The 24,153-nt window shown below is 29.8% G+C and overlaps 1 protein-coding gene across 1 annotated transcript; it reads right to left on the reverse strand.

Moving 5' to 3' along the window:
* Positions 1 to 2,035: 2,035 nt before the first annotated feature.
* On the reverse strand, positions 2,036 to 23,172 carry LOC119613477 (voltage-dependent calcium channel subunit alpha-2/delta-3). Its single transcript, XM_037969498.1, has 13 exons — positions 22,895 to 23,172; positions 13,300 to 13,381; positions 12,874 to 13,240; positions 12,292 to 12,806; positions 9,919 to 10,278; positions 9,685 to 9,855; positions 9,550 to 9,627; positions 8,962 to 9,487; positions 6,704 to 7,209; positions 6,402 to 6,644; positions 6,250 to 6,343; positions 5,763 to 6,190; positions 2,036 to 2,280 (listed from the first exon to the last, which is right to left on the reverse strand). Exons 1-13 carry the CDS (start codon positions 23,020 to 23,022, stop codon positions 2,170 to 2,172), a joined length of 3,609 nt encoding a protein of 1,202 aa, XP_037825426.1. The 5' UTR covers positions 23,023 to 23,172; the 3' UTR covers positions 2,036 to 2,169.
* Positions 23,173 to 24,153: the final 981 nt, after the last annotated feature.

Below are 24,153 nucleotides of genomic sequence, written 5' to 3' on the forward strand. Positions count from 1 at the left end.
GGAAAATTGGGAATTTTTCTGGTTACTGTTTTACTTTTGTGCTATTTGTTTTGAACTATCTTAGAATTTTATACTAAAACCATTTTTGGGGAAAAATTTTAAAATTTTTTATGTTTCAATTCCATTTTCTATAGGAATATTGCTAAAATTTTTAATATTTTTAAAGTTTTTTGATGATTTTATATTAGAATTTTATTACTTAAGAGATTTTTGTGGAAAATTCTAAGTTTCTTAATGTTTCATTTCCATTTTCAATAGGAATGTTAAGGAAAATTTTATATTTTCGACGTATTTTGATGATTTTGTATTAGAATTTGATTACTAAAGATATTTTGAGGAGATTTTTCAAATTTATTGTGTTTTATTTCCATTTTCTATAGGAATGTTAAGGAAAAATTTAATTTTTTTGAATTGTGTTTGTGTTTTCATATTATAATTTTATTACTAAAGATAATTTTGAGGAAATTTTTTAAATTTATTATGTTTCATTTCCATTTTCTATAGGAATGTTAAGGAAAAATTTTAAATGTTTGATGTATTTTGATGATTTTTTTATAAGAATTTTAGTGTTAAAATAATTTATGTGGACATTTTTAAGTTTCTTAATGTTTCATTTCCATTTTCTATAGGAACGTTTAGGAAAATTGTGAATTTTTCTGGTTACTGCTTAACTTTTGAGGTATTTGTTTTAAAGTCTGGGTTGTGGTTAAGAAATTTGATTTTTTATCATGTTTCAATTCCATTTCCCATAGGAATGTGACGAAATTTTTGTAACTTTTATGTTTTTTTAACTAAAAATTTAAAAATTTAACTTTGTTTGTCTGAAATCATACTTACCTGTAATATTTCTTTGTTTTGAAAGGATTTTATTTAGGGATTTTTAATTTCATTTAAACAATTGGTCTTTTTTTATTATTTTTATACAGTTTTTTTTTCTTAAACATTAAAACAATTCTTTTTCAAAGAAATTTCTTTATTAAATTCTTATATTTTCTATGTATATATAGTTTTTCTTTTTTTAATTTAAATCTTTCAAAAATAAATATTTTATAACTAGATTTTGTTTTTGTTTGTTATAATTTTTTTTTTTCACTAAGAATTTTTGTCTACAATTTTTTGTTAATTTATAACTTTAAGTGTTTTTTGTTCTCTTCATAATTAGTTAACTTCTTTATTTGCTTTAGCAAGGAGACAATCTATCTAGGGTAGACACCCCCTTTTATAAGTAGTTTTGATTACTTGTCATGCTTTATTGATTCATCATATACTTTCTCCAGTTTGTTTTTTAATATTTTTAAAATATAAAGGCAATTTTTTTGTTTTTTCTTCTTTTTTTGTGTTGTTGTTTTGTTTTAAGGAAAAGAAGTTTTGTTAAAATAAAACTTTTTATAAGAAAAAGTATAAGTTTTTTTTTAGAAAAATGTTAACTTAAGAATTTTTAAAAATTGCTAAGTATTTTTTTTAGGTTCTAAACTTGCTTACTAGTAGTGTTGTTGTTTTTTATAGTTATTTTAAAGTTTTATAGTTGGTAAAGTTGCTTGACACTTAAGGTGGTTTGTAACTATTTTAGTTGCTTGTTTTAAAAATTTATATAAAAAATTGTAACAAAACTTTTTTTGTTATAAAAAATCTATTATAAAAAAACTTAATTTTTGGCTGTTTTTTTTTTTTGTTTAAAAAACTTTATAAAAAACATGTTTAACAAAAATTCTATAAGTAACAAAACAAAAACATTTAACACAATTTAAAGTTTCATTTAAAAGGAGTTAAACCAACTAAACTATAAAAAAAACTCCTTAAAAATTTTTCTACAAAATTTGCTATTTCTTAAAATGAAACTTTAAAATTCTGTTTAATAATAATAATATTTTCTAAATAAAACTGAAACTACAGTATATTGTTGTTGTATATATAAATATATAATTTTATAAATTTTTTTGAGTTTTGGACTTTTGTGTGTGTATGTGTGTATGGCACTCAAAAACTTAAAAAAAACAGTGTGGTTAATTGTTTTTTATATATATATTTTTTTTGGCAAATTATTCTTCATTTTCTACTCCCTGATTGTTTTAAAGTTGTTTTTTTTTTTAGTTTTTTCATTTCAATTAATTGTGCTTTACTTTCAGTGTGTCAGTTCAGAGTTAAAAATGGAGAGTAAAACTTGATAATTCAGGCACGTCTTAAATAACGTGTTATTAAAACCAGCGTCAGTGTTAGACTTAAAATTAACAAATTAGATGTTAAAGATGAGGCGTCACCACAATAACTGTAAAGATCCTCCTGCAAAAAGAGAAAATATAGAAAAAATCAATTTAAAATAAAAGATTCCATAAATTTTCTGTAAAAATTTCAATATTTTCTAGGTTTTAATTCCATTTTCATACGAACATTTTTAATTATCCCAAATATATTTCAAAATTAAGGAAATTAACTAGATTTCTTCATCATTTTAGCTATAAATGCAAAAATTTTTATGTTTTAATTCCATTTTCTATAGGAACGTGAAAGAAAATTTAAATTTTCTTCTAAATTTAATTATTAATTATGACAAACAACAAGATTTGATTAAATTTTTATATAAAATGCAAAAAATTTTCTTGTTTCAATTCCATTTTTCATAGGAACGTTTTATAAAACTTAAAAATTTACAAAATTTCATAACAAAATAAGACTTATAGCCGTTCTACACAAAGATTTTAGTTAAATTTTTAAAATTTGATATGTTTCAATTTCATTTCTCGTAGGAACGTTTTATAAAACTTAAAATTTTTCAAAATTTTATTACAAAATTCGGTAATTTGGCAGTTCTAGATATCAATTTTAATACAAAATTTCAAATTGGAAATGTTTCAATTTCATTTCTCATAGGAACGTTTTATAAAACTTAAAATTTTTCAAAATTTCATAACAAAATAAGACTTATAGCCGTTCTACACAAAGATTTTAGTAAAATTTTTAAAATTTGAAATGTTTCAATTCCATTTTCTATAGGAACATTACACTAAATTAAAATTTTCTTCTAAATTTAATTATTAATTATGACATACAACAAGATTTGATTAAATTTTTATATAAAATGCAAAAAATTTTCTTGTTTCAATTCCATTTTTTATAGGAACGTTTTATAAAACTTAAAAATTTAAAAAATTTCATTACAAAATAAGACTTATAGCCGTTTTACACAAAGATTTTAGTTAAATTTTTAAAATTTGAAATGTTTCAATTCCATTTTTATAGGAACGTTTTATAAAACTTACAATTTTTCAAAATTTTATTACAAAATTCGGTAGCAGTTCTAGATATCAATTTCAATACAAAATTTCAAATTGGAAATCTTTCAATTTCATTTCTCATAGGAACGTTTTATAAAACTTAAAAATTTACAAAATTTCATAACAAAATAAGACTTTATAGCCGTTCTACACAAAGATTTTAGTTAAATTTTTAAAATTTTAAATGTTTCAATTCCATTTTCTATAGGAATGTTAAAGAAAATTTAAATTTTCTTTAAATTTAATTATTAATTATGACAAACAACAAGATTTGATTAAATTTTTATATAAAATGCAAAAAATGTTCTTGTTTCAATTCCATATTTTATAGGAACGTTTTATAAAACTTAAAAATTTACAAAATTTCATAACAAAATAAGACTTATAGCCGTTCTACACAAATATTTTAGTTAAATTTTTAAAATTTGATATGTTTCAATTCCATTTTTATAGGAACGTTTTATAAAACTTAAAATTTTTCAAAATTTTATTACAAAATTCGGTAATTTGGCAATTCTAGATATCAATTTCAATACAAAATTTCAAATTGGATATGTTTCAATTTCATTTCTCATAGGAACGTTTTATAAAACTTAAAATTTTTCAAAATTTCATAACAAAATAAGACTTATAGCCGTTCTACACAAAGATTTTAGTTAAATTTTTAAAATTTGATATGTTTCAATTCCATTTTTATACGAACGTTTTATAAAACTTAAAATTTTTCAAAATTTTATTACAAAATTCGGTAATTTGGCAGTTCTAGATATCAATTTCAATACAAAATTTCAAATTAAAAATGTTTCAATTTCATTTCTCATAGGAACGTTTTATAAAACTTAAAATTTTTCAAAATTTCATAACAAAATAAGGCTTATAGCCGTTCTACACAAAGATTTTAGTAAAATTTTTAAAATTTGAAATGTTTCAATTTCATTTTCTATAGGAACATTAAACTAAATTAAAATTTTCTTCTAAATTTAATTATTATTTGTGATAAACAACAAAATTTGATTAAATTTTTATATAAAAAGCAAAAAATTTTCTTGTTTCAATTCCATTTTCATAGGAACGTTTTACAAAATTTCATAACAAAATAAGATTATATAGCCGTACTACACAAAAATTTTAGTAAAATTTGAAATGTTTCAATTCCATTTTTATAAGAACATTTTATAAAACAAAATTTTTCTAAATTTTATTACAAAATTCGATTACTTAGCAGTTTTAGACAAAAGTTTTACTAAAATTTTTTAAATTTGAAATGTTTCAATTCCATTTTCTATAGGAACGTTTTAAAATTTTTGAAATTATACAACATTTGGTTAAAAATTTGACTAATCATAAGATTTTCCTTTAATTTCTAACTAAAATGCAAAAATGTTCATGTTTCAATTCCACTTTTATAGGAACGTTGTAAGAAACTTTAAAATTTTCTAGATTTTATAACAAATTTAGATTAATTATTAATTCTAGAATAAAATTTATTTAAAATTTTTACAATTTGAAATGTTTCAATTCCATTTTCAAAGGAACGTTTTGTAAAACTTAATTTTTTCATAATTTTATTACAAAATTAGGTTATTTAGCAGTTCTAAATAGCAATTTCAATAAAAATTTAAAATGTTTTAATTCCATTTTCTATAGGAACGTTGAAGTAAATATAAATTTTCTTCTGAATTAAATTATTATTTGTAATAAGTAACAATATTTTCTTTAATTTTTAGTTAAAATGCTAAAATTTTCTATGTTTCACTTCCATTTTCATAGGAACATTTAAACAAATTTGAAATTTATCAAAATTTTACTACAAAATTTAATAATTTACGTGCTCTAGATTATAATATCGTTACAAAATTCAATATTTCAAGTGTTTCAATTCCGTTTTTTATAGGAACGTTTAGAAAAATTTTAAATTTTTGCAATTTTTCTTAGAGATTTGTGTTATAGATTAATCAAATGTTTAATTTTTCTATTTACATTAACAAAATTTTATGTTTTATTTCCATTTTTCATAGGAACGTTTTGAAAGTTTTAAATTGTTTGCTATTTTCTTTGTTTTTGTTAAAAACTAATAGCTGTCTTCATTTTGCTCATTGAGCTCAAGAAATTATATGTTTCATTTTCATTTCTCATAGGAACGTTTTGAAAAATTTTAATTTTTTGACATTTTTCTTCGAAATTTGTGTTAAAAACCATTTGCAGTCTTCAGTTTGCGACTTCAGTTTAAAAAATTTTTTGTTTCATTTCCATTTTTCATAGGAACGTTTTGAAAATTCTTAATTTTTTTCAAATTTTTCTTAGAAATTTGTGTTAAAACCTAATTACTTTCTTCATTTTACTCATTAAGATCAAGAAAGTGTATGTTTCATTTTCATTTTTTATAGGAACGTTTTGAAAATTTTTAATTTTTTGCAATTTTTCTTAGAAATTTGTATTAAAACTCACTGTTATCGTTATGTAAACAAAGGATTTAAGTTTTTTACTTACATCCGGATGTTCCGTAAAACACTCCTCAATACGTCTCCGTTCATAGAAACTCATATTGAGTTTATAGCATGGAAATTCCTTCGGATAGATTAGTCTTTGTGGTTCGGTGGTTTTTTTCGTACCCTTCGAAGGCATCAATACATTTATGACCACCAACAGTAAATTTGTACGTGGTATTTTCTTTATATAAAATGGACGTACAGTTGGTAATCGTATGGCATCGTTAATACCCTCCACAGAATTCGGTTGGAGATTATATAAAGTAGTAACCTTATCGCATGGCTCATAAACTGGTGGTGGTTCAGGTTCATTGAAAATCATTTCATCCTCATCTTCCTCTTTGGGTTTAGGTTGCATGGAAGCAAAATTATCACGACCAAAACCACCAGCATCATAATCATCCTCAATATCATCGTTATATTCCAAAACTTTGAAAAAAGTTTATTGTTAATTAAAGGTTTTTGTATAATGTTAAACAAATACTTACAGGGTGCACCATCCACCCACCATTTAATGCGTGAATAATGCCAAAATATGGAAGACACTAGCCATTTCCAGGCTACAGTTAAAACTTTCCAGGGCTTTAAAAGAATTTGTTGTTGAAAATAATTTACTTAATGGTTTCTTAAAAAAACTTACGTGCATTAGATTGCTGCCATCACTCTGTTTGGCATCTTCATCCACACATAACGATTGATAGTCATAAACATCTATACTTTGATAGACTTCCAATTGTACCATGGCTTCCATAACATCTCCTTGAAATTCACCAAAAAATTTACCCGTATGATTAACATTTCTGGCCAGGATTATATAGGCATTATTGTCTATAACATAACACTCAAACTCATCACTGTTGCAGGTTTTAATGCAGCCATCACACTAAAAAACAAAAACAATGGCTTTAAATTTTGAAATCCAAAAAAATCTCAAAAACTTACATTATCCGTGGAGGTTATATTGAAAAAACGATCCAACATTTGGGCATGAGAAAATTGAAAACCCACCACACAGGCTGGAGCCTCTTTACCACCATCTCTGGGAAAGATAGCATGCGAAGCGGTCACTTTCAATTCACTATCCTCGGCAGGATCACTATGATGTTTGACAGAATACACAAAACTATCGGTACGTTCTTCATGATGTGCCAATATAGCGCTTCTATACCAAGTTTCATCTATGGCTTTAGTATGATAATCTCCAAACTCTCGATCATTCTCTACCTCTACTTCGCCATAGATAAATTGCCAACGTGTCAAACCACTCATGGTGGCCACAAAACGTAAAGTGGCTCCAAATCTTTCAATTAAAGCTTTCTCTTCCTCACTTTCGAATTTCCAGACACCATAACTGGAATTAGTTACCTTGGCATCGAAGATCAGCAAGTGTACCAGTTCCTTGTTGCAATAATAGGCATCATCCGACAGGGATTTGCGGCCACAGTTTACTAAATTAGAAAAAATGTACAGATTTTCTATTAATTACAAGTTTTCCGTTAAAATAGTAACATTTTTATTGTTTCAATTCCATTTCTATAGGAACATTAAACAAAATTATCAGTTTCCTTAAAAAATTAAAAATTTATTAATTTAAAGCTTCTGCTATCATTTCCCTTGAAATTGTAAAAAAATATAGTGTTTCGATTCCATTTTCATAGGAATATTTGAGAAAATTATAATTTTTTGCAAAATTTCTAACAAATTCATGTTAATTATATGTTTACATTAACCTTTTCATTCAAATAGTGAAAATTATATGTGTTTCAATTCCATTTCCTTAGGAACGTTTGATAAAATTTAAAATGTTACAGAAAATTTTTATAAATTTTAATAAATTTCAAGCTTCTCATTTAATTTTTAAAGAAATGTGAACTTTTTTTTGTGTTTCATTCCCATTTCTATAGGAACGTTTGATAAAATTTTAATTTTTAATTAAAATTTTCAAGAAATTTTAGAAATCATAAGTATTTGAGGTAATTTTTATAGAAATTGTTAAAATTTTATTGTGTTTCAATTCCATTTTTATAGGAACGTTTACAAAAAATTTAAATTTTTATGAAATTTTAATGCATCTTATGTTAATTATACGTTTCTGATGTAATTTTTGTTGTTAAAACCAAAATTTATTATGTTTCAATTCCATTTCCATAGGAACGTTTGATAAAATTTCAAAATTTATAGAAAGTTTTATTTTTTTTATTAATTACAAGTTAGAGATATCATTTCTCTTGAAATTTTAAAAATTTTATTCTGTTTCAATTCCATTTCCTTAGGAATGTTTGCCAAAATTTAAAATTTTGTCGAAAGTTTTTATTAACTATAATTAATTAAGACCTTCTGTTGTCATTTCTATTGGAATTATAAAAATTCAATGTGTTTCATTTCCATTTCTATAGGAACGTTTGATAAAATTTCGAAATTTACAGGAACTTTTAAATTTGTTTTATTAAATACAAGTTTGTGATATCATTTCTCTGGAAATTTTAAAAATTTGTTGGGTTTCAATTCCATTTCCTTAGGAATGTTTGCCAAAATTTTAAATTTTGCCGATTTTTTTTATTTATTCTAATTAATTAAGAGCTTTTGTTGTCATTTCAATTGGTATTATAAAAATTTATTGTGTTTCATTTCCATTTCCTATAGGAACATTTTAGAAAAAATTAAGATTTTCAAAAATTTCTTATAAATTTTTATTAATTTATTATTTGTGCCTTCAGTTTCCTGAATTTTACGAAATTTTTTGCTGTTTCAATTTCATTTCAATAGGAACGTTTAATAAAATTTTGAAATTTACGGAAACTTTTTTGAAATTTGTATTAAATATAAGTTTGTATATTAATTTCTGTTGAAATTATGATATTTTGTGGTGTTTCAATTCCATTTTTATAGAAACGTTGGAAAAAATGTTAAATTGTGAAACAAATTTTTAGAAATTTCTAATAAATTCGTGTTTTTTGCATAATTTTCATTGAAATTTTACAAACTTATCGTGTTTCTATTCCATTATTGATAGGAACGTTTCAGAAAAGTTTAAGATTTTAGTGAAAATGCTTAGAAATTTTTGTTATTTTTAAAAATATGACAAAATTTTTCCTAAAAATAAGAAATTATTTGTGTTTCAATTCCATTTTCATAGGAACGTTGAACAATTTTTTTTGTGTATTTTAAGTTTAAACGAAAATTACTTTTTTACAACTTACAATCATCATCATCTCTATCCTGTTCATCTTCCTCATATTGTTCCGACCATTTCCAATCTTTTTGCACCATTTTACCCAAGAAATGTTTAAGTTCTGCTTCGGGCGTCTTAAATTCATGACCCTCCAAGTAGTGATATTTACAATAGACCCAATCGGGATGCACCTTCCAATTTTCACCCACAAAAAAGTCCGATATATTGATTTTCATATGAATATTCTTCAACACCTCCTCGCCCACCTTAATCCAAGTCTTGCCATATTCACTGGGCAATACAATGCCCAAGGAAAAGGGGGTATTGGGTAAAGGAGCAAAGAAATAATCTTGCTTTTCCTCCGAAACTCGACGCATTTTATCATAGTGTAGCTTTACACTAATATCTTTAAATTCACCCGATTCATGATTAACCATACTGCGCCTTAATTGTAAAATTGACTCGCCAGGATTACGGGGAGAATTGTCCTCGAATAGTTGTTCGACTTCGGTGAAATCAATACTATTGTAATTGGGATTCATGACACCGTTGGGCTAAGGATTTTAACATAAATTAAAACTTATTGGCAAAATTGAATAATATTGCCCTAACTTACCCCTATGGGCCTTAAATCGGGATGTAGTAGGACATAACCATTATTGGAAACCACAAAAGAATAACCATTAACACCCAGCTGCAAATATTTTTTATTAATAAAACCTTATTAAACCTTTAATGTCAGGAAATATACCTTATAAGGCAACGTCAATTTATCTATTTCTTCTACAGGCACATCAGTGCCCGCCACGCCTAATAACCGGGCGTGGGCGGTACTGTTGGCTTTACGATACGTTCGATCAAAGGCCGGCACACCTACTGCTATCATAAGACGTGCATCGGTGGCATTACCCTCGGGTTTATACTGAAAATTACAAAACATTATAAAACAAAGTTGATAATCTGTTACTCCATAAACTCTACAAACCGTTTTATCCGTAAATGAATGCGTCCAGGTGGGCGGATGTTCCACATCCTGTAACACCAGCGGCGTCGCTATTACATCTACATATTTTAACGCTTCTTCCTGTACCTCATCCAGCGTTTGTACATGCGAATAGTAGCCTCGATTAAGACAAGCCATCCATTGTATTTCTCGAACTTTAGTCACTTCTTTACCCAGCAGATAGGTGAATATTCGTACCTTCATACTCATTGTCCCATTTTCACCATCTCCCCAATTGTATTTTTCGAATATTTCGGTATTATTACCGGCTACACCATCGGTAACCACCATAATGGCTTGATTACAGGTGGAGGTTTCATTACAGCGTCTTTCTATGTAATACTGTAGGGGATAGAAGAGAATTTAAATTCTTAAGACTTTGGAACTAGTTCTATTCTAGTTCTGTTCTAGTTCTGTTCTAGTTCAGTTCTAGTTCTGTTCTAGTTCTGTTCTAGTTCAGTTCTAGTTCTGTTCTAGTTCTGTTCTAGTTCTGTTCTAGTTCTGTTCTAGTTCTGTTCTAGTTCTGTTCTAGTTCTGTTCTAGTTCTGTTCTAGTTCTGTTCTAGTTCTGTTCTAGTTCTGTTCTAGTTCTGTTCTAGTTCTGTTCTAGTTCTGTTCTAGTTCTGTTCTAGTTCTGTTCTAGTTCTGTTCTAGTTCTGTTCTAGTTCTGTTCTAGTTCTGTTCTAGTTCTGTTCTAGTTCTGTTCTAGTTCTGTTCTAGTTCTGTTCTAGTTCTGTTCTAGTTCTGTTCTAGTTCTGTTCTAGTTCTGTTCTAGTTCTGTTCTAGTTCTGTTCTAGTTCTGTTCTAGTTCTGTTCTGTTCTGTTCTGTTCTGTTCTGTTCTGTTCTGTTCTGTTCTAGTTCTGTTCTGTTCTAGTTCTGTTCTAGTTCTGTTCTAGTTCAGTTCTAGTTCTGTTCTAGTTCTGTTCTAGTTCTGTTCTAGTTCTGTTCTAGTTCTGTTCTAGTTCTGTTCTAGTTCTGTTCTAGTTCTGTTCTAGTTCAGTTCTAGTTCAGTTCTAGTTCAGTTCTAGTTCAGTTCTAGTTCAGTTCTAGTTCAGTTCTAGTTCAGTTCTAGTTCAGTTCTAGTTCAGTTCTAGTTCAGTTCTAGTTCAGTTCTAGTTCAGTTCTAGTTCAGTTCTAGTTCAGTTCTAGTTAGTTCTAGTTCAGTTCTAGTTCAGTTCTAGTTCAGTTCTAGTTCAGTTCTAGTTCAGTTCTAGTTCAGTTCTAGTTCAGTTCTAGTTCAGTTCTAGTTCAGTTCTAGTTCAGTTCTAGTTCAGTTCTAGTTCAGTTCTAGTTCAGTTCTAGTTCAGTTCTAGTTCAGTTCTAGTTCAGTTCAGTTCTAGTTCAGTTCTAGTTCAGTTCTAGTTCAGTTCTAGTTCAGTTCTAGTTCAGTTCTAGTTCAGTTCTAGTTCAGTTCTAGTTCAGTTCTGGTTCTGTTCTAGTTCTGTTCTAGTTCTGTTCTAGTTGTGTTCTAGTTCTGTTCTAGTTTCTGTTCTAGTTTCTGTTCTAGTCTGTTCTAGTTCTGTTCTAGTTCTGTTCTAGTTCAGTTCTAGTTCAGTTCTAGTTCAGTTCTAGTTCTAGTTTAAGTTCTAGTTCAGTTCTAGTTCAGTTCTAGTTCAGTGTCTAGTTCAGTTCTAGTTCAGTTCTAGTTCAGTTCTAGTTCAGTTCTAGTTCAGTTCTAGTTCAGTTCTATTCAGTTCTAGTTCAGTTCTAGTTCAGTTCTAGTTCAGTTCTAGTTCAGTTTCTAGTTCAGTTCTAGTTCAGTTCTAGTTCAGTTCTAGTTCAGTTCTAGTTTAGTTCTAGTTTAGTTCTAGTTCAGTTCTAGTTCAGTTCTAGTTCAGTTCTAGTTCAGTTCTAGTTCAGTTCTAGTTCAGTTCTAGTTCAGTTCTAGTTCAGTTCTAGTTCAGTTCTAGTTCAGTTCTAGTTCAGTTCTAGTTCAGTTCTAGTTCAGTTCTAGTTCAGTTCTAGTTCAGTTCTAGTTCAGTTCTAGTTCAGTTCTAGTTCAGTTCTAGTTCAGTTCTAGTTCAGTTCTAGTTCAGTTCTAGTTCAGTTCTAGTTCAGTTCTAGTTCAGTTCTAGTTCAGTTCTAGTTCAGTTCTAGTTCAGTTCTAGTTCAGTTTTAGTTCAGTTCTAGTTCAGTTCTAGTTCAGTTCTAGTTCAGTTCTAGTTCAGTTCTAGTTCAGTTCTAGTTCAGTTCTAGTTCAGTTCTAGTTCAGTTCTAGTTCAGTTCTAGTTCAGTTCTAGTTCAGTTCTAGTTCTGTTCTAGTTCTGTTCTAGTTCTGTTCTAGTTCTGTTCTTGTTCTGTTCTAGTTTATTTCTAATTCAATTCTAGTTCAGTTTTGTCTTCATTTCCACTCACCTTCTTTAACAGCTCGAAAGCCTTCGTATAAGCAATTGACAAATTAGCATAACCCTGTGGTTTCATCTTACTTATCACATCATTAAAAACATTTATATTCTCAGGCGTAGCCTGAACCAAAGCATCCTTAAAGCACGGTACAATATCATCGGTAGTGGAGGAGTAATTAAAAATGGTAAAAAAATCATTATTGGAAAACGTATCCAATATACTGCGTATAGTAAATTTGGCAACATGAAAACGGAAGCCAGTCATAGAACCAGAATTATCCAGTAAAATAACAATATCCTTGGAACAGGTGGCGGTTTCAATATACCACGAACGTTTGCGACAATCATAAGTATCGGCATTGCCATCTGGTTCGTGTTCCTCCCATTGGGAGGCAGGGAAGTGACGTAAAATGCCAGTATCTGAGCCAAAATACTGCCACGACAAGGCGGGATCGGATTGATAGTTTTGTTTAAACACCTCATCTAATTCTTCGGTCCACATAATGGCTTCTAGGACTCTGGGGTCTTTTATCAAAACAAAAATCACACAATTAGTAAATATTTGATTAATAATCCATTTTCTCTTACTTACGTTTATCATACACATTGGAGGGTACATGGACGGAACTATATTCTGTATTCACAGATATATTATAAAAATGTGTATCCGGATTTAGTGTCATATTCAAGTACATATAACTATTATTCTGTAAATGTTCCATTAGCTCTTCAGCCGATTTTCCCTCAAATGTTGAGAATTTACTGGAATAATATTGAAATTCATTTTCAGCATACGTTCGATTGTATTCGAAATTTTCGAAAACATCTTCGGCTTTAGCTTGTATACATTTAACAGCATCCATTTTGCGGGCTAACATTTTGCCCACATTGGCTGTGATCGATTTAATAAGTTCGGTACCATTTTTTAATTCTACACGGGCATTATATTCTTTGTATTTCTAAGATATTGTTACGATTAGCTTTAAGTTCTTAGTCGATTAGTATAAAGCAAACTTACCGCTTTAATTTCTTGTGACTTAGTCATACGTTGTGCGAGTTCCCACAGCTCATCGCCAAATTGGGTGGCCCATTTGCCAACACTGAAAAAAGGAAAGAAGATATTATTAGTTTAAATGAATTAGAGCTGAACTATAACTGAAGTAGAACTGAACTACAACTGAAATAAAACTGAACTAGAATTGAATTAGAACTGAACTAGAACTGAACTAGAACTGAACTAGAACTGAACTAGAACTGAACTAGAACTGAACTAGAACTGAACTAGAACTGAACTAGAACTGAACTAGAACTGAACTAGAACTGAACTAGAACTGAACTAGAACTGAACTAGAACTGAACTAGAACTGAACTAGAACTAGAACTGAACTAGAATTGAACTAGAACTAGAACTGAACTAGAACTGAACTAGAACTGAACTAGAACTGAACTAGAACTGAACTAGAACTGAACTAGAACTGAACTAGAACTGAACTAGAACTGAACTAGAACTGAACTAGAACTGAACTAGAACTGAACTAGAACTGAACTAGAACTGAACTAGAACTGAACTAGAACTGAACTAGAACTGAACTAGAACTGAACTAGAACTGAACTAGAACTGAACTAGAACTGAACTAGAACTGAACTAGAACTGAACTAGAACTGAACTAGAACTGAACTAGAACTGAACTAGAACTGAACTAGAACTGAAGAACTGAACTAGAACTGAACTAGAACTGAACTAGAACTGAACTAGAACTGAACTAAACTGAACTAGAACTGAACTAGAACTGAACTAGAACTGAACTAGAACTGAACTAGAACTGAACTAGAACTGAACTAGAACTGAACTTGCACTGAACTAGAACTGAACTAGAACTGAACTAGAACTGAACTAGAACTGAACTAGAACTGAACTAGAACTGAACTAGAACTGAACTAGAACTGAACTAGAACTGAACTAGAACTGAACTAGAACTGAACTAGAACTGAACTAGAACTGAACTAGAACTGAACTAGAACTGAACTAGAACTGAACTAGAACTGAACTAGAACTGAACTAGAACTGAACTAGAACTGAACTAGAACTGAACTAGAACTGAACTAGAACTGAACTAGAACTGAACTAGAACTGAACTAGAACTGAACTAGAACTGAACTAGAACTGAACTAGAACTGAACTAGAACTGAACTAGAACTGAACTAGAACTGAACTAGAACTGAACTAGAACTGAACTGAACTAGAACTGAACTAGAACTGAACTAGAACTGAACTAGAACTGAACTAGAACTGAACTAAAACTGAACTAGAACTGAACTAGAACTGAACTAGAACTGAACTAGAACTGAACTAGAACTGAACTTGAACTGAACTAGAACTGAACTAGAACTGAACTAGAACTGAACTAGAACTGAACGAGAACTGAACTTGAACTGAACTGAACTAGAACTGAACTAGAACTGAACTAGAACTGAACTAGAACTGAACTAGAACTGAACTAGAACTGAACTGGAACTGAACTAGAACTGAACTAGAACTGAACTAGAACTGAACTAGAACTGAACTAGAACTGAACTAGAACTGAACTAGAACTGAACTAGAACTGAACTAGAACTGAACTAGAACTGAACTAGAACTGAACTAGAACTGAACTAGAACTGAACTAGAACTGAACTAGAACTGAACTAGAACTGAACTAGAACTGAACTAGAACTGAACTAGAACTGAACTAGAACTGAACTAGAACTGAACTAGAACTGAACTAGAACTGAACTAGAACTGAACTAGAACTGAACTAGAACTGAACTAGAACTGAACTAGAACTGAACTAGAACTGAACTAGCACTGAACTAGAACTGAACTAGAACTGAACTAGAACTGAACTAGAACTGAACTAGAACTGAACTAGAACTGAACTATAACTGAACTAGAACTGAACTAGAACTGAACTAGAACTGAACTAGAACTGAACTAGAACTGAACTAGAACTGAACTAGAACTGAACTAGAACTGAACTAGAACTGAACTAGAACTGAACTAGAACTGAACTAGAACTGAACTAGAACTGAACTAGAACTGAACTAGAACTGAACTAGAACTGAACTAGAACTGAACTAGAACTGAACTAGAACTGAACTAGAACTGAACTAGAACTGAACTAGAACTGAACTAGAACTGAACTAGAACTGAACTAGAACTGAACTAGAACTGAACTAGAACTGAACTAGAACTGAACTAGAACTGAACTAGAACTGAACTAGAACTGCACTAGAACTAAACTAGAACTGAACTAGAACTGAACTAGAACTGCACTAGAACTGAACTAGAAATTGAAACTTAATCTGAATTAGAAGAATACATTAATTTACATATCTGATTTCCTTTTAATTGTGTTAACTTAATTTACGTTTGTCAAAAACCTGACACTTTAAATACAACATTTAAATTATGTTTGAAACAACAACCTAAATATTGTTAGCAAAATTGTTGAAATGTTTTCGACATATTTTTTTGCTGCTTTTAATTTAATTAATCTACATAATCATCAGAACACAAGTGATGATGTGTGGCATTACTTTCGTCATCAACGTCAACAAACACACACGTAACTGCGTCATGTTTCAAACAAATAAAAACTCAAAATAAATTCTAATCTAAATTTAGACGACAACAAAATGCCTGTGAAATGCGTGTCATTAACACCAAAAACAAATATCAAACAAAACACTGAAACACTTACACCTACACAAAAAAAGACACTGTGCAACTGACTCATAAAAAATACCAAAAACAAAACAAGACGAGCCCTCTTTCAAATGTTTTTATTTTAGTTCCTTTATTTCGACATTTATCTTCTGTTTGTATATATTTTCTTATGTCAAAATGTTGACATTTAGCAACAAGTGGCAAACGTATACGCAATTTAATATAAATGTCAAAAACAAAATGGAATTGTATTAAAAGAATAGGTAAGGAGCAAGTAAAGAAAATGTCATAATTTTGTTTATTGTTTGCTTCTTATATACATTTTGTTTTCCGGGGCTTTTCTTCATTTTGTTTTGCTCCTCTGATTTTTGTAGCTCTCTTCTTGGCCTTCTTTGTGTTTCTCTTTTGCTCTCACTCTTATTCCATTTTCACGTTAATTTAAATATGTATATTTTCTGTAAATTTTAATTTATAGTTTTAGGAGGGCAAACTGAAAAGATTAAATTTTTTGTCATAAAAGTATTAAAGTTTTTATAATAAAACGCAACAGAACTATAACGGTAGCAGAATAGAAATAGAAAAGATCTAGAATAGAACTAGAACAGATCTAGAATACAACTTTAAAAAAAAGTAGAACAGAACTAGAACAGAAAGAACATAACTAGAACATAACTAGAACAGAACCAGAACAGAACTAGAACAGAACTAGAACAGAACTAGAACAGAACTAGAACAGAACTAGAACAGAACTAGAACTAGAACAGAACTAGAACAGAACTAGAACAGAACTAGAACAGAACTAGAACAGAACTAGAACAGAACTAGAACTAGAACTAGAACAGAACTAGAACAGAACTGGAGCAGAACTGGAGTAGAACTAGAACAGAACTAGAACAGAACTAGAACAGAACTAGAACAGAACTAGAACAGAACTAGAACAGAACTAGAACAGAACTAGAACAGAACTAGAACAGAACTAGAACAGAACTAGAACAGAACTAGAACACACTAGAACAGAACTAGACAGAACTAGAACAGAACTAGAACAGAACTAGAACAGAACGTAGAACAGAACTAGAACAGAACTAGAACAGAACTAGAACAGAACTAGAACAGAACTAGAACAGAACTAGAACAGAACTAGAACAGAACTAGAACAGAACTAGAACAGAACTAGAACAGAACTAGAACAGAACTAGAACAGAACTAGAACAGAACTAGAACAGAACTAGAACAGAACTAGAACAGAACTAGAACAGAACTAGAACAGAACTAGAAAAGAAAGAACAGAACTAGAACAGAACTAGAGCAGAACTAGAACGGAACTAGAACGGAACTAGAGCAGAACTAGAACAGAACTAGAACAGAACTAGAACAGAACTAGATTAGAACTAGAACAGAACTAGAACAGAACTAGAACAGAACTCGAACAGAACTAGAACAGAACTAGGACAGAATTAGAACAGAACTAGAACAGAACTAGAACAGAACTAGAACAGAACTAGAACAGAACTAGAACAGAACTAGAACAGAACTAGAACAGAACTAGAACAGAACTAGAACAGAACTAGAACAGAACTAGAACAGAACTAGAACAGAACTAGAACAGAACTAGAACAGAACTAGAACAGAACTAGAACAGAACTAGAACAGAACTAGAACAGAACTAGAAAGAACTAGAACTGAACTAGAACAGAACTAGAACAGAACTAGAACAGAACTAGAACAGAACTAGAACAGAACTAGAACAGAACTAGAACAGAACTAGAACAGAACTAGAACAGAACTAGAACAGAACTAGAACAGAACTAGAACAGAACTAGAACAGAACTAGAACAGAACTAGAACAGAACTAGAACAGAACTAGAACAGAACTAGAACAGAACTAGAACAGAACTAGAACAGAACTAGAACAGAACTAGAACAGAACTAGAACAGAACTAGAACAGAACTAGAACAGACTAGAACAGAACTAGAACAGAACTAGAACAGAACTAGAACAGAACTAGAACAGAACTAGAACAGAACTAGAAAGAACTAGAACAGAACTAGAACAGAACTAGAACAGAACTAGAACAGAACTAGAACAGAACTTGATCAGAACTAGAACGGAACTAGAACGGAACTAGAACGGAACTAGAACAGAACTAGAACAGAACTAGAACAGAACTAGAACAGGACTAGAACAGAACTAGAACAGAAATAGAACAGAACTAGCACATAACTATAACAGACCTAGAAGAGAACTGGAACAGAACTAAAACACTGTTGAACTGGAACGGAACAAGGTATCTGATCACTTTAAGTCCTTTTTCAGTCTTCTCTCCAGTTCACAAATTTATTGTTCTAAAAAAATTTTATTCAAAATTAGTTTAAATTTCCTCTTGTTGTTTACTACTGTCTGTCTGCCTGTCACTGTCACACACTATCGGATGAGAGCTTGTTCACAACATTTTTGCTGTTAATTTAGTTGTTATTCACAATCTGATTCCTTTTTCCTCTGTTTAACAAATTTTTTCTTTAGAAGGGATGTTTTTGTTGTTGTAAGGTGTCGTGTTGTATTGTTTTATGGTTGCTGAAAAGCTGAAGGACTCTATATAGTGTTTTGATGGAGGAGTGGTGGGTGGTGATTGTTTTGTTTGATTTCAAGTGGGGCAACAAGTGTTGTAGCTACTCTATACAAAATTTGTTTTTGATGTTTTTTATTTCTTTATTGATTATTGGCTTTAATTCCATTTTGTATATTAAAAAAATGTTTTTGCTTGAAATAATTTAATTAAGAATATTAAATTTTGTGAAATAAGCGCATAAACTTCAAAGGGAATAAAATTTTAAGAGATGGAATAGCGTGGAAAAGTATGGAAATTAAATTTAATGATTATAGAAAAGAAATATTTAAACTTTTGTAAACATATGGTTAAAGTTTAAATATACTGTTATTTCAAGCAACATTTTGAAATAGAAATCAGCAGTTAAACTTCGATTAACACTGGTAAACTAAGTTTAAACTCTGTTAAGCTAAGTTTAACATATTTGTTCATTAAGATATGGAAATAAGTTTTGTAAATTATAGTTTGCCATCAATATAGAAGCTTAAACTTAACTTTAATCTTTGTTTAAACCTAGATTATTCAAAATTAAACCAATTTCGCAATATTTATTTGTTTTTCTTAAATATTTTCCTGTATTTTTAAACTTTCTTTCATATTTCCCTTATCAAAGTTTGATTGAAATGTTAACATTCCTTTTTTGTCGTTTACATAAATATTTTTTTCTGCTTCAAAGTCTTTAAATATCTATGGCTACTTGACAAGCTTCAAAAGAATTCTACGTAAACGCTTTCGGCTGTTTGCAAAATATTTTGACCCCCACAATAGAAAAAAAAGAGAAAAACACTAGAGAAATGTGTAAATATTTGTTTCCTCTGAATTTTAAAATACTACAATATAAACAACTTTAAAACATAAAAAATGTATTTATAAGTTTTTTTCTAACCGATAAAACGCATTAAAGTGTTAATAGTCCGATCAATAAAATGCACATGTTTCTGTTATATCTACATATATAAGAAGATTTCTATTTGTATCAGGCCTTTTTATACTCATGCCAAACAGACTCATTCGAACAAAATCTTTAAAATACAGATACAATAAAATATATGGTTAAGGAAAAGTATAGGTGAAGTCAATTTTGCAAAACAAAACTAGAACAGAAGTAGAACTAGAGCAGAACTAGAACAGAACTAGAACAGAAACTAGAAGAACAGAACTAGAACAGAACTAGAACAGAACTAGAACAGAACTAGAACAGAACTAGAACAGAACTAGAACAGAACTAGAACAGAACTAGAACAGAACTAGATCATAACTAGAACAGAACTGGAACAGAACTAGAACAGAACTAGAACAGAACTAGAACAGAACTAGAACAGAACTAGAACAGAACTAGAACAGAACTAGAACAGAACTAGAACAGAACTAGAACAGAACTAGAACAGAACTAGAACAGAACTAGAACAGAACTAGAACAGAACTAGAACAGAACTAGAACAGAACTAGAACAGAACTAGAACAGAACTAGAACAGAACTAGAACAGAACTAGACCAGAACTAGAACAGAACTAGAACAGAACTAGAACAGAACTAGAAGAGAACTAGAACAGAACTGGAACAGAACTACAACAGAACTACAACAGAACTAGAACAGAACTAGAACAGAACTAGAACAGAACTAGAACAGAACTAGAACAGAACTAGAACAGAACTAGAACAGAACTAGAACAGAACTAGAAAGAACTAGAATAGAACTAGAACAGAACTAGAACAGAACTAGAACTAGAACTAGAATAGAACTAGAACAGAACTAGAACAGAACTAGAACAGAACTAGAACAGAACTAGAACAGAACTAGAACAGAACTAGAACAGAACTAGAACCGAACTAGAACAGAACTAGAACAGAACTAGAACAGAACTAGAACAGAACTAGAACAGAACTAGAACAGAAACTAGAACAGAACTAGAACAGAAACTAGAACAGAACTAGAACAGAACTAGAACAGAACTAGAACAGAACTAGAACAGAACTAGAACAGAACTAGAACAGAACTAGAACAGAACTAGAACAGAACTAGCACAGAACTAGAACAGAACTAGAACAGAACTAGAACAGAACCTAGAACAGAACTAGAACAGAACTAGAACAGAACTAGAACAGAACTCGAACAGAACTAGACAGAACTAGAACGAACTAGAACAGAACTAGAACAGAACTAGAACAGAACTAGAACAGAACAGAACAGAACTAGAAACTAGAACTAGAACAGAACTAGAACAGAACTAGAAACAGAAACTAGAACAGAACTAGAACAGAACTAGAACAGAACTAGAACAGAACTAGAACAGAACTAGAACAGAACTAGAACAGAACTAGAACAGAACTAGAACAGAACTAGAAACAGAACTAATCGAACAGAACTAGAACAGAACTAGAACAGAACTAGAACAGAACTAGAAACAGAAACTAGAACAGAAATAGATCAGAACTAGAACAGAACTAGAACAGAACTAGAACAGAACTGGAACAGAACAGAACTAGAGGCAGAACTAGAACAGATTAGAACTAGAACTATACAATAACTAGAACAGAACTAGAACAGAACTAGAACAGAACTAGAACTGAACTAGAACGACTAGAAACTTGAACAGAACAACTAGAACCTAACTAGAACAGAACTAGAACAGAAAAGAACTGAACTAGAACAGAACTAGAACATAACTAGAACAGAACTAGAACAAAACTAGAACAGAACTAGAACAGAACTAAAACAGAACTAGAACAGAACTAGAACAGAACTAGAACAGAACTAGAACAGAACTAGAACAGAACTAGAACAGAACTAGAACAGAACTAGAACAGAACTAGAACAGAACTAGAACAGAACTAGAACAGAACTAGAACAGAACTAGAACAGAACTAGAACAGAACTAGAACAGAACTAGAACAGAACTAGAACAGTACTAGAACAGAACTAGAACAGAACTAGAACAGAACTAGAACAGAGCTGGAATAGAACTAGAACAGAATAAGAACTGAGCTAGAACTAAGCTAAACAGAACTAAAACTTAACTAGAACTAAACTAGAACTAACTAGAGCTAACGTAGAACTAAACTAGAACAGAATTGGAACTAAACTAGAGCTAAACTAGAACTAAACTAGAACAGAATTGGAACTAAACTAGAACAGAATTGGAACTAAACTAGAACTAAACTGAAACTAAGCTAGAACACTAAAACTTACATAAACTAAACTAGAATTAAATTAGAAGAAAACTATAACTAAACTGGAACTAAACTGGAAATAAACTTGAACTAAGCTAGAACTAAACTAGAACTAAATTAGTACCAATCTCGAACTAAACTAGGACTACAACAGATCTAAACTGGAACAAAACTAGAACAGAACTAAAGCTAAAATATAACTAAACAAGAAGTAAACTTGAACTAACTAGAACTAAGCTAAAACAGAACTAGAACTAAACCAAAACTAAACTGAAACTAAGCTAGAACATAACTAGAACTTAAATAGAACTAAACTAGAACTAAAACGGAACTAAAACTAAACTTTAACTAAACTAGAATTGAACTAGGACATAACTAGAACTTAAATAGAACTAAAACTAACTTTTCCTAAACTAGAATTGAACTAGAACAAAACTAGAACTAAGCTAGAACTAAACTGGACCTAAACTAGAACTAAACTAAAACTAAATTAGAACTAAACTACAACTAAGCTAGAATTGAACTAGGACTACACTAGATCTAAACTAGAACTAAACTAAAACAGAACTAGAACAGAAAAAAAATAAATAAACTAGAACTGAACTTGAACTAAACTAGAACTAAGCTAAAACATAACTAGAACTTAACTAGAACTAACTAGAAATAAAGTAGAACTAAACTAGAGCAGAACTAAAACAGAACTAGAACAGAACTGGAACTACACTAGAATATAACTACAGCAGAACTTGAACTGAACTACAACAGCACTTAAACAGAACTAGAATAAAACTAGTGACCAGAAGTAGGGTACATGTACTAAATATTAATTTAAACTAAACACTCAGCGACCACAAGAGGACTTCATTCAATTGTCAGCTGAAATGTTTAAATTAACATAAAGCCTCCCCGCTCTTTATTCTCTAAGGACATATTCATGATATTGCAAGAGTAAACTACAAGTACAACAACTACAACAATAACTATATGCTTAAGGTGTAATGAAAACAACAGCAACAAACAACGAGTGATAGTAGAGTGACTGTCATAATGTTGTATTGTGTGCACTAGAAATGTTTGTCGAAGAGGACGGTAGAAGAATAGAGAAATTGTTGTCACAGGATACTTACGCTTCATCCTCGGGAGTGGCTTTCACTTGTGTCAAATTAGGTGGCAGGCATATTAAATAAAACAGCAGGAATGCGGTCAAAACTACAGAAATATGTGTCATCAACTTATCACACGATGAACAAAACATTTTTCTAGCATTTTCTTAACGTAATTTTTTTTTCTGCTTTTGTTTCACTTATTTTTTTTTTTCAATAATTCGTTTGGTTTTTCTAATTGTTGTTGTTGTACACCTAGTTGGTGTTTTTTTGTATAAATTTTTTTAAATTTTATTTTTATAATATTTTATTAATTTGGGATTTTTTGGTTAAAAGAAATAAGGAAGTAAGAAGATTTTTAAAATTTGACTTTTTATTATTAAATTTTTAAACACTTTTTGTATTTTTTTTAAATTTAAATTTTTTAAAATTTCCTGGTGATTTTTCTTTAAAATCTTGGGTGTAACCTTATTTTTTTCACATATTTTTCATACACTTTTCTCTTATTTTTTTGTGTTATGCTTTAACATTTTTCCTTTTTTTTATTATTTTTTCCAATTTCCATACATTCCAGCTTTGTTTAGCTTTTTAGTTTTATAAAATTATTAAAATTTCTTTAATTTTAAAAGATTTTCTTTAAAATTTTTCCTAAATTCAATGTAATTTCTTAAGAAAAACCATAAAAAAATTTCAGCTGTGCGTTAATTTTCTATATATAAACCACGTTCAACCTCTATAATTTCTATTTTTGTTGTTGGTTTCTTTCGGTTTCACTAAATTGTTGTTGTATTTTCATCACATATGCCCGAATTTTTCAAATACACACATACAAATACATTAAACAAAAAATTTCTTTTTATTGCCGTTGTTCCACCCGTTAACTTTGAAAAGCTGCCGAAACTAAAAAGAAATTGTATTTTCCAACTGTCAAACTGGGTAAGAAAAAAAAAAAAAAAGAAAATAGAAAAGAAAATTGTAAAAAAAATAAATGGGGGAGAATAAAAATGGTGTCTATTTTTAGCAGGATTAATAAACAAAACAGCAAATGTCAAAATCAGCTGTTCAGCACTTTTCCTGTTCTACTAATTTGTTTACATTTTTCTATATGCTTTGTTTGTATTGATTTTTCCTGTCTCTTACACTTTCTCTTCTATTTCACTCTCTCTCTCTCTTCTTTAAGTTGTTTATGTTTTTCTTTATAAAAAGCACGTGTAACAACCCGTTTATTTTGTATTATTTTCTTCAAAGCCCCCGGCCGTTTAAAGGGTTAAAGTGTACAAAAA

Source organism: Lucilia sericata, unplaced genomic scaffold (genome assembly GCF_015586225.1).
Source record: "Lucilia sericata isolate MDLA Ls3-8-SP2 unplaced genomic scaffold, ASM1558622v1 Contig002140F_arrow, whole genome shotgun sequence".
Taxonomy (NCBI): domain Eukaryota; kingdom Metazoa; phylum Arthropoda; class Insecta; order Diptera; family Calliphoridae; genus Lucilia; species Lucilia sericata.